The sequence below is a fragment of the Paramisgurnus dabryanus genome, chromosome 11 (assembly GCF_030506205.2).
Source record: "Paramisgurnus dabryanus chromosome 11, PD_genome_1.1, whole genome shotgun sequence".
Classification (NCBI taxonomy): Eukaryota; Metazoa; Chordata; class Actinopteri; order Cypriniformes; family Cobitidae; genus Paramisgurnus; species Paramisgurnus dabryanus.
The window spans coordinates 25,371,686-25,383,957 of NC_133347.1; the positions used below are offsets into that span (position 1 = coordinate 25,371,686).

The 12,272-nt window shown below is 39.1% G+C and overlaps 1 protein-coding gene across 1 annotated transcript; it reads left to right on the forward strand.

The window, feature by feature from the left end:
- Positions 1–239: 239 nt before the first annotated feature.
- LOC135729752 (uncharacterized) lies at positions 240–3,650 on the forward strand. Its single transcript, XM_065247582.2, has one exon. The coding sequence runs from the start codon at positions 378–380 to the stop codon at positions 3,192–3,194; it is 2,817 nt and encodes a 938-aa protein (XP_065103654.1). The 5' UTR covers positions 240–377; the 3' UTR covers positions 3,195–3,650.
- The last annotated feature ends 8,622 nt before the right edge of the window (positions 3,651–12,272 follow it).

Genomic DNA, 12,272 nt, shown 5'->3' on the forward strand with positions numbered 1-12,272 from the left:
ACAAACATGTACATAAATGTTGCTCACATATTAAGGTAGCCCAGTTTGTGCTGAATACAGTGTAATGAGACTTTTTCTATTATGATGTTTTTAAGCAACTGAAAAAAGCACAAATGTCAGGGCAGGTCAAAACTTCCCCTGGGCCCCAAAACCCCTTGAGACTGCAGAGGGTTAACATTTTCCAAGCCAAATAAGGCAACTGAGAAAAATCTCACATCTGTGCTGTCTTGTCACAAATAAAGGAAGTTACTTTTTTATGGCAATGTAAATGTTCTTACAATCAACTCCAGAAACAAAGAAGTGACACTGAGACGAGACAACAGAATCACAATAGAAGATTAAACTTGAGCTGGATAGAAATCACCCAGGAATTGAAGATGATTTATCTGTTCACAATCTTCCTATTGTTTCTAAGGACTTCATGTGTATTTTCTTGGCTTACTGGGAAATGTATATTTTACGGTGATGTGGAAGAATTTCCTGTTCACAGATTATGTACTGGAAAAAACACTGCATCCTGCACTAAGGTCACGGATATTAAAGAGGATCTCCGCGGACTTCCATCAAATTTACAGAACCTCTGCATTTATATGGATCGTGATATTAAGTATGTTGGTGTCTTGGCTCCAGGCTCATTTTCACGCTACTCTTCTTTGGAATACCTTGCCATTTCTGGATGTTATTCAAAGATCTCTCCAGAAATGTTCACAGGATTGTTTAATTTAAAGTCATTGAAGTTGTCCACATCTGGAGAAATGTGTTTAGCAGCTGTTGATTTCAGTGGTCTTCCTTCACTTAAAATATTGTCTCTTACTCAATATAATTTGCCATTAATGGCACCAAATGTTTTTGATACAATTCCTCAGTTAGAGATATTAAGCATAGTCAATGTGTGTTTGAAAGATCTGTCTGAGATTCTGTGTCGAATGGGAAATTTAAAATCACTAAAAGTGTTTTATCTCCAAGAGCATTTAACTAGTCTTCGGTTTCCAAACTGCTCCATTTACAACATCTCTAACAGTTACATATCTACTGTACACAATATTGAAAACGTCCGTTTGAGTTTAGGATCAATAGAGCACATAGATGAAGGGGCTTTGAATGTTTTTGGAAATGTATTTGAACTGCAGTGTGGTTTCAGATCAGATTTTCTCAGAGATCTTTCTATGACTGGAGTAAATCAAATCTATGGCTTGCATTTTTCTGTGGATGTACTTAACATTGATGAGTTGTGTTACGCAGCAAAGTTATATTCTATTAAATTTATAGATGTTTATTACCAGACCATTAACTTGCCAGTAATGTTAACAAATATCACTCAAGACTGTAAGGAAATTGTAGACATTACTCTCAATGTGAACAGCTTTTTAAAAATTGTACCTTTAGATGTAAATTTGATCTTTCAGTTTTTCGGCAATCTCTCAACATTTGATCTAAGTGAACATGTTCTCAGATCAAATGATTTTAAATCTCTTTGTTTATCCAATCCACAGTTAGTCGAACAGCTGTCTATTATGAATCTAAACGCAAATAACATAGGTAAGATCATTTCTCACCAGTTCATGTGTTTCACAAATCTTGAGCATTTGGAATTAACTTCATGTAATATTTCCAGCATAGAAGATTTTGCTTTCAGTGGATTAGACAAACTAAAAGAGTTAGACCTCTTTAAGAACAAGTTATCTTACATTTATCAAGACACATTCATTGGTCTGTATGAACTGATGGTCCTAAATCTTCAAGAAAACCCTATCATTCAAATTAAATCAAATTCATTTGGACATCTTATTAACCTTCGCACATTTCTTCTGGGAGATTTAAAGTTTTCACCTAACATGTCACAGGTCAAGCTGCATTTATCTGATATATTCGGAAGCGTCCCGTATAATCTGAGTCAGGTGTCTATTAGTTCAGGCTTGAGACCAATGCGCTTGATCATTGGTAATATTACACTGAATCAGAGTCTTGACCTCCAAATCAAAGGTCAATATGTGACAGTTGAGGATTGTGACAGTCCACTCTTGACATCTGTAGTCAAACTTCAAATAAATGCAGAATACGTCATCTGTGGAAAGGAGTTTATTGGGAAATATGTTAAATCAGTTGTTAATCTGGAATTCACATCAATGTTTTCAGACAACATTGGTGACTTAGCAGTAATAAATCAGCTTGTTCATTTAAAAACCCTAAAGCTGGAAAACATTGATTTGTCAAAGCAACCAAATGTGCCAATAATGTTTCACAACTTGACAAAATTACGAACCCTGATCTTGGGTACCTGTAGAATTTTCTTTTTGGATGGAAGTTTGACAAAGGACCTAAAGTCGCTGACATCTCTGGTGTTTAGTCCATGGAATGATGTAAAAATTCTTCAAACCTTTGTTGAACATCTTATTAGTTTAAAATATCTCAAACTTGTGGGTTTGCGATTGCACTGCAGTTGTGATAATGCTTGGCTGATCTCATGGATGAACAACAGGCAGGTTCAGGTATCTGTGGTTGCCCCCACCATGAATAAACTTCAGTGTTTAACTAATAATGAAGTTGACCATCTGAACTTTGTTCATTACACACAGGAGAACTGTTCATTTGATATCGAATTTGTGCTCTTCGCCTCAACTTCTGCTTTTTTATATTTGTTTATGTTTATAACGTTGTCATATCAGTTTGCAGGGAAATACATAATGTCGTTCTATTACATTGCCAGCGGATGGTTCAGAGAGGCGTTGCGTATGGATGCCAAACGGCAGTACCGCTACGATGTTTTTATTTCCTACAGCAGTAAGGATGAGCGCTGGGTCATGGAAAAACTTCTTCCCAACTTGGAACAGCGTGGCCCTCCGTTCTTAAGTCTCTGTTTACACAGTCGGGACTTTCAGTTGGGGCAAGACATTGTGGAAAACATCACAGACAGCATCTATGCAAGCCGCCGAACTCTTTGTCTTGTCAGCCGTAACTTCCTCCGTAGCACCTGGTGTACTTTGGAGATGCAGCTGGGCACCTACCGGCTCCAGGTAGAACAGAGGGACATTCTTATCCTGGTCTTCTTAGAAAAAATCCCCTCTCGCTTGCTATCCTACCATCACAGGTTGGCCCGGCAGGTAAAAACTAGGACCTATCTGGACTGGCCAATGGACACTGAGAAGCAGGAGGAATTCTGGGACAGGTTATGGTGTAAATTGAGCTCTGAGTAGTTAGACTTTACTGTACGCATTGATAAACACATTTAACCCATTTTTTTATTTTTCCTTTTTTTGGTAATTTTGGCTGTGATAATACAAACTGAATAAAATTAGCTGAAGGTGTATATTTCCCTACATTTTTGCTTTCATAAATGTTACACAAATCTGTTAAACGCGGGTGCTGAAGGACAAAAATGTCTACATTGAAAAACATTAAAACTACCAGTTTAAATCTGTGACATTTAACATCCTAAGACCTGGATGTCCACATGCGTGTGCACCATAATATTTAATTCTGCGTAACTGAAAATACCCCAATTTCTGTGTAACCCTAAAATAGCTGGTAGAAATCTGGAAAAAAGACAAACCAAAGCTTGGGTCTTAGGAGGTTTAACATAAATCATGCAAAGTGTCTACTGTCTTTCTTTTGAACATTCTCCAATGTTTAGTCTAAGGAGTAAATATTGGTTCACATTTATTTCAGCTTGTGCTGTATTATAGAGCACTGCAGGCAAACTAAATAAAAGTTGCACCTAAAACAACTATGCGTGTGTGTGTGTGTGTGTGTGTGTGCGGCCGGGTAATTATCACGTTGGGGGGACCAATTGTCCCCACAAAGATAGGAATACCAGTATTTTTGTGACCTTGTGGGGACATTTTGATGTCCCCATGAGGAAACAAGCTAATAAATCAAACAGAATGATGTTTCTTGAAAATCTAAGGTATCAGACAGTTTCCTGTGATGGTTGGGGTTAGGGAATGGGGCAGGTAAGGGGAATAGAATATACAGTTTGTACAGAATAAAATGCATTATGTCTATGGAATGTCCCCAAAAAACATGGAAACCAGAACGTGCGTGCGTCTGTCTGTGTGTGTGTGTGTGCGTAAAATCCTCCTTTTCAAAATTTACGTTTTAAACAGAAGTAAAGATAACAACCATGCATTAGGAAATTTAAATATAGCTGCAAGCAGCAATGCCGGGGTCAAGCCAAAAAGGGCACAGCAGAAAGTAAAGTTGAATTCGGATGAGCAGTTTAAAGAACCTAGGAAAATCTCTTGATTTCAGACTAAATAATATAACAGTTATCAGCAAAAAAAACTGTGTTTTCATTCAGTGTAATCTCTCCCTCTCTTCTCGAGGAGCATTGACAACTAGAACACTGAAGAAAATGTGAGTGGTGCTTGCAGTGGCAATACTCAGCTCACAAAATGTTACAGTGGTGTTAATGAGTCAAAAGAGACCACCCCCATGTCTCTACAATGTTCTGACGCAGAGATATAGCTCTTGCAAAAATGGTTGATAAGGTATCCTAATTGGTTGCTAAGAAGTTAATTGGCATGCACCAATGATCTCCAAGCCATGAAAGGAATAATACATGATGACTTTAGATGTATTGTTGGAGAAGTTTTAGGCAAAAATACCATATTTCTATCTCAAAACCACTAGGTGGCGCAATGACAAAGTTGTGCATGCAACCTCAGGTCATAACTGTGTTACATCTAGCTGGTTTTATGACTATACACTTTAGTTTAGTGAAGAAACAGTTGTATGACCATAGGGTGGCTTGATTTCAAAGGATTTGTTCAATTATAAGGCCAACTAGTGGTGCAAGCATACAATTTTTTTTGTGTAGCCTCAGACTGTGGTCGTACATCAGCGTATCAAATATGGTGAAAAAATCTCTTTGCTTTACAAAGTTATAACCATTTATGTGTAAAAAACAGTGCTGTTTTGCTGCGCAGGGCTAACCGTAAGGCGAAATCTGGCATGTTTGGTAACGTTGGACTCGGCAACTATTCTGGACTTCAGCAAAATAAGTCCCGTGAAAAAACACAGATCAGAGCCAAAGTTATAAGCATGTACAACATTCGTATGACCACTAGGTGGCGCTGTGACGAAACTCTGCATGCCCCCTCAGATCCTCACTGGCATCACAACTACCAAGTGTGGCGTCAATAGACATAAGATTGGCGAAGATACACACTAAAACCAGTTTTTTTGCGCTCTACGTAAAATTTGTTGACGCGCTATACGAAAATGGAATGGTTTATCAAAGTTCTTTTAATAACTTTTTGCCCTGAGTGTCTCTAGATGCTACATACCGTTTTTCGTGGCAATTGGGCAAAAGCTCTAGGACAAGTTCGCAAAAGTCGTCATGGGGTCCAATCGAATCGTCTTAAGCCAAGGAATCAAAGGAAACAAGAATTTCGTTTCTACGATTTACGGGTCAGAAGTTATAAGCAAAAACATAAGTGCAACTTTGGACTGTTGCTGGCGCCAGCGAGTTTGAGATAGACTCCAAATTTGCTGTGGAGACTTTCCCCGCTTCCCCGCCAATGACAAGATTTTCCGTCTTTCCGCAATACCGCTATTATCCACCAGGTGGCGCCCTTCCGCAACTTTTTAAACCCGGAAGTATTGCCCTATGGCAAGCTGCTGCATGTCCGTGTCTGTTTTAAAGATCGCTCTGAATGGGATCTGTATAAAAAGTCTGTCACAAAAATGGAATTATCTCTGCTTTTTGCTCAAAATGTGGTGTTTTTGCAGAAACCTACCCATATTCAAAAGCTGATTACAAAAGAACCACTAAAGGTAGGATGAAACGTTTTTTTTTGTTTGAAAGCAGAGGATCTGTTCTTTCATTTGGTATATTGTATGTTTATATATTTTAAGAAGAAAATTTTCTGGAAGGCATTAAACTTTGGTGAAAATCATGAAAAACGCTGGCGCTGGCTGGCAACTTTTTTTAAAGGGAAACTTCACCCATTTGCATTAAGCTTTGTACCGTTAGAGCCCCAGTCATGTTTATGAATGGTTGTGCATCATTCCCTCAGTTTCCCCTGAGAGGGGAGAAATACTGATTTCAGTGAGGAACTTCCTTCTTTCAATGATGTAAAAATCGTCATTTTGCGTCATTGAAAGAAGGAAATCCTGTATCTCTATTGAGTGTGAAAGACTACAGACACTCATTCCTAATTTTTCCAAGGTGGGGGCTATGGGTGGGACCCACTCACGCTTCAGACCAATTACAGATCAGTGGGTGGGACTTACGAAAATATACGAACACAGACGGGAAAAAACGATCAGCCGCCATCTTTATGCTAAGCTAAGCTAAACAGAAGTTGTAGAGCGAGCCAGAATTCATGTTACAATAACAGTGGAAGTTAATCAATATAATATAGAAGAGGGTGATTTCGCAAGCGTGATGCTCTAATCCGCTGTTCATTGCACCTTTATGAGCCACAATACAGCAAAGCGCTCAGGCAGATGGAGGAACAGAAGCCCGAGGAGAAGCCGGAGCCTGGGCGTCCGCTGGGTAGAGGAGCCGGGGGAAGACACCGCAACCATCTGCCTCTGCTGCGTAGAGAAGCTTGCCTGTTCTCTCGCTGTGTGGCTTCTTTATAACATTTCTGCATCAGATAAGGATATGGACGTTCGTTTGGTGAAGGTTTTGAGGCAAGAGAGCAACTTTGCGCGCGTTGAGACATGTTTATTTCACATACGCATTTGCTTCGACGAGCAAACGCGCTGCGGAGTATATGAGCTTGGACAGACTCGCGCTGTGTGCTTTCGGTTTAAGATTTCTGGATCAGATAAGGATATGAACGTTTGTTTTGTTAATGTTTCTGGGCGCGTGCTTATTTCAAAGACGTGTTTCGGTTTACGAGCACAAGCTCCAAGAGCTGAGGCAGCGCGTATGTGGAGATATTATGCAGGGGACGCGTTTGTGTGCAGGATGCAGGGATAAACGGACGTCTAACTAAAGTGAGTGCTTCTATTTTCTTTGTTATACTAAGGTGGCATTTATATACACAATAGCATATTTGAACGGTGTTTTATATGTCTATATTGTGAGAGCAGTGAGGCTGATATTACACAGATGTAATTACAGTAAACAAGAGACAAAAAGAAAATTGGTAAAACTAAATAAACATTTAAAATGCATACCCTTTTTTAACTACTTGAAAAGACATTTGTACTGCGGATCTGAAACCGCACGTTACTGTTTGAATAAGACTTTGCTACACACCAGGCCAGAGTGTTATTGTGTGTATCACAATGTAACATCACATTTTAAAGTAAATCATGATTGGTGTCTGTGAGACACAGTGGTGATGGCTATTTTCTTTGTTTTACTAACGTGGCATTTATGTACACAATATCATATCTGAGGCGTGTTCCGATTAATGGGAGTGGCTTGCAGTGCTGTGCATTGTGGTGCATAGTGGGAGTTGTAGTTTTTCATACAAATGTGCTCTAAAGTCACATTTTTGTCTTTTCTCTGTCAAATAGGCACACAATTCTACATTTATGTTACATTTTGACTACAAATATGACTCACTTTCCATAAAGATTAATGTTCCTATCGTTGAAATGGCCCTTTAAAAATGCTGGCGGTGAAAGAGTTAATAATTAATGGAACTTAAACGAACTTGGCTTGCTGTTCTCGAAGGCAGCTCGAATCTTGGTTGGGGCTCGAGACCCAATTCCAAGTAACAGAAGAGAAGAAAAATGCATTGAAGGAGGAGAGATGCCAGAAGAATTGCGGCTGGCGCAGAGGCACGGAGACTCACGTTTACCATGATTAATGATGATTGACAAGTTTAGGTTCCTTTCAAACCTACGTTAAAAGTGTAGCCCTTAAAATATTATTAGCCTAATAGTTTATTTTGATCATGGTGCTACGATCGATGGATAATTCTGAAGTTGTTTTAAAGAAGAATAAAATTATTACTTTTCAGTCATTTGCGCTGTCACACATTTGAACGTCTCCGCATATGTACATCATTGCGACGTACATTTGCAAATGATTCATAAAGTCATACCTCCGCAATTCTTTGATCGATTGTGTTTTAGAAGTACTGTATGCTCAAACTCTAATGACAGCAATGTGATCGCTGATGCGCTGGTAGACAGAGAGAGGCGGAGAAAAAGAGAGAGAGCGCGGCTCTGTTAAAAAGTGGAAATGATTGATGTTATTTGAAGTCGGCTCTTACAGTACAAAATACCCGATTAAGCTATTACGTGGCTATTATACAAATTTTTTCGGGACATTCTTTCGAACCGGTGGCAACTTGTCCACGACCCAGTACTGGGTCGCGACCCGGTGGTTGGGGACCCCTGCTTTAGGCAAATGTATGTCTGTTTACGTTTTCAACAGAGCCATCTGCTTTTGTTTTGTCAGCTATTTTAAGGTATTGTTTGTGGTTTAAATGGTATTGCAATGTACCACAACTCTAAACAGGGCAATCTTTTGATTGTGCTGTTGAACAATGTAAGCATAGAGATAAAACTATATTGAAGTGACTACTGAAACCTCATTTTCTGATCATCTCAACCTCAAACTATTTCTGAATGTGTTTATCAGATCTGTGCAGAGATAACAAAGTATTTTGCCCCATGGCTCTATTAAGATTGGTTTCACTTCTATCTGAATGAAAATAATGACTTCCCTACTAAGACAGTCTGAGTTTATAAAGAATAGCTTTTTGTTGAAACTGTGAAAAAACTTATAATGAAATGCATATGGGCTTGTTTTATATTTTTTATTTCTGCTTTGCACCTGGATTTTCACTTAAAGTGACACTTCTTATCAGAGGCGTCATGCCCATTCAAACTGAGGGGGCATGTGCCCCCTTGGTTTTTTGAGCCAAATGGATTTTGCATGCAACCTGAAAATCAAACAAGCGTCCATCAATCGGTAACTTGTCTTTTAATCTGTTTAATATGCACAATATTATTAATTCTGTGCTGCATCCTTGTCACTTTTCAGAGATTTTTGCCGTTATGATAGTGTTTTGAACATGTTACATTACTTTCTGGCGGCAGGCGCTGCAGTCAGAGCAGCCACAGACGTCATCAGCGTGAGCGCACTCACAAGCTTTCATGTTGCTGCTGCATTTGGCTATCTCAGGAATTAAAACGTGCAAGAAACACTCACAACATTTTCAAACCCCAGTACGGTAAAGTGCAGTTAACCTCCTCTGTGTAGAAAATGTATGGTTTAAAATGTGAACGTCTCGACGTTATATTAGTAGAAATTTCTAGATTCATCTTCTTGGCACATCGCCAAAGTTCGCCAGAGTTCACGTGGGCGCGGGATCACACATGCTCACATATGAGGTAAAATTTTATGCAAAAATTCGTTCCTCCAATCATTTTATCTAAACAAATTTTATAAATCATTATTGAACATTAAAATCAATCACGTTGCTATAGCTTATGTCATTTTCGTTGTTTATATACTTTATGGATTTAAAATGACATTAATTTCATAATGCAGTTGTTGTGCAAAATGCATTAATGACACAATTAAACAAGTCATTAAACAAAACTTAAATTAATAAAACATGTCGTTTCTGTTTTAAATATGATACCAATATCATGTCATTATTCCAATTGAATAGTATTTGATATGAAAGTGAGTCAACACTTTTATTTTGGAGTTTTTTGCATGAAGGCAGGGGCGCTCATATTGTTAGATATGAAAAAAAAAAAAAAAATATTGTTAGATATGTAAGTTCCATGGAAAAAACTGAAAGCTATATAATATAATTCGTTTGATGTATGTGTAGTCACAAATTTCTGTGAACTGTGCACACTCTGCCCCCTTAAAAAAAATTGGTGCATGACGCCCCTGCTTCTTATGACATGTCTACCGTAGCCTGACGGGGTCTGTATTGCTTTTACTTGTACTTTTAAACTTGGGGTTTCGGGTAGTAACCCAAGCACAAAAAGAACTTTACGGCATACGTCACTTCCCCTGATTCCTCAAATTCGGACATGAGAGTGCAACTATTTATTTTCCTTATGTTTTTGTCATAGCCGAAGCAGCAACTAAGAAAAATAAACCCAAGGTTTTGTCAGAGGAGACCAGGAAGAGAAATGGGGAGAGTGACAGAATAAAAAGGAGGACGCGGATAAATATTGGGCCAGCGTTTGCTCGCTGGTGTGAACTAAAGGAGGGGTTCCTGGCCGATGCTGACTTGACCGTCATGCTTTTGTAACAGTAATGTTATATTGCTTGCATATATAAGTCCTGTCTGGCGCCCGAACACTCTTTTTTTCATGTAAATTTTAATGAAAGCTACTTGGAGAGTGTAGAGAGAGACTTATATCATATGACATTGTGGCGCCATGGTGGCGTCATGGACCAACAACACGGGTGTTCTGAGTTCAATTCACCTTTAAGGCAATATTTTTTTATATAAACTTTAACCAAGCGACCACCATTACAACTGGCTTGTAAACGTGAGCTATGCGATCTTTTGGCATTTAAAAAAAATAAAACCCATGAAATTATATTCATATGGCATGCCCGTCGTCTATGTAATTTAATATACAGATCCTCTGTCTCAAGTCTCAATGGAGCAAGGGCTGAATCCATGCATTTTGTGAATGTGCGTAGGGAAAGAATTAGCCCGTATGGAAGCATCTGATATTGGTACACTTTGCCCATAAAAGCAACTTCAGAAACTTCCGATGTTGCGGAAGGATGGAGATGCGGAAGAGCACTTAGTTTGCAGCACTTCGACCTTGAAGTCCAAGGTCGAAGTTCTGCAAACTAAGTGCTCTTCCACCATACAATATAGTTCTCATTTTTATCCGCTAAAAAATCGTTTTATTTTGTGCCACCATACTTACTCGTGTAACAGTCTTTAAATAGGAAAAACATGGAAGTGTTTTGTGGCTTCTAAATTTATCCCTGTTTGGATCCTAATGCTACATTCACACGGGGCGTAAGTGTTAACGCTTAACGGAAGGCTTGTCTGAAGCGTGGCCAACAGCCAATCACTGTGGCCGCAACACAAGCTCCGGTCTTCCATAAACGTAATTGGCTGGCTCTGCCTAGGTTATTTGCATAAGGCGATATGATTGGCTGACGCACGCTTTGCCGCTTGAAAAGTTGAGAAATGTTCAACTTCTTCCGCGAGCAACAGCACTGACGCGGCACCGACGGATCCACAATTCAGTTCGGCAAAGCTTGACGTCACCCATTAAAAGTGAATGGGAAGCGTCAACGCTGACGCCCCGTGTGAATGCACCGTAAGGAAAGAATGGTGCTAGGCTAAATGCTAACACATTAACGACACACTGTACAAAGATTAAGTGCATGCATTAAAAAAGATAGGGAAGTATTAATTTGTCTAAATTGAGGTAAGAACATAGTAAAATATTGAAAAATGGTTGTGTTTTCCTTTAATATACAATGTATAATATAATATACATCTGCAAATACTGTAAGCAAACCTTTTATCACTTAAACTTGTCACACTTTAAAAACATTAGGGGCCCAATTTACTTATCATTATTTTGGCGTTAAAAATAACGACTGACGGGACTTACTTAAGACACGCAGTGTCAGTGCCGGTTCTAGATATTTGGAGGCCCTAGGCAAAATTTATGTTGGAGGCCCCTCACACCCCTCTAATTTTCAGAATAATCTGAGAAAGTGTTTTCCTACCCTGTAAGAAATCAAAGCAACTGTAAACCTCCGTCACCACAACGAAAGGCCCGCCTCTCCCCTCATTCGATTGGACAATGGAAAGACGCAAATGACGTTGGGCGCTTTTCCGCTCAGCGCTCCTTCAAAAGCACGTGCTGCGGCCGGCGGCAAAAACCGCAAGGCATTCGGCTCGCATAAACAGCGTGCAAACGCTCCCTGCCCATAGAATATCATTCAAAAAAGGCGTCTACAACTGTCATAAACGCGTTTGGTGTGATCAGCCCCTTGCTGAACCAATATACAGTATAAAGTTATCTATTAGACTATGGATATATTCATATGTATTTCAATACCTTTTTATACCTTAAATATCCACAATAACACCAGGGTTTTTTTGCTGTTTGACTTTAAATACAAACTTTTTTAACTTTACTTTTTTGATAGTCAGCTCCCCACGTGATGCTATCGTGCACACCCATTCAAAGTGTCTAAACAGAGTCAGCAGCGCTCAAGTTTGGTCTGTCCTGAAATGATGTTGATAAACAAAACAAAGCTAAGATTATTTTTTAAATGCATTATTTTAAAATACCTGCATTATGTGCTGAACTGTCTTTGCATGCCGCTTTTGCTAAGCAGGAAAAGG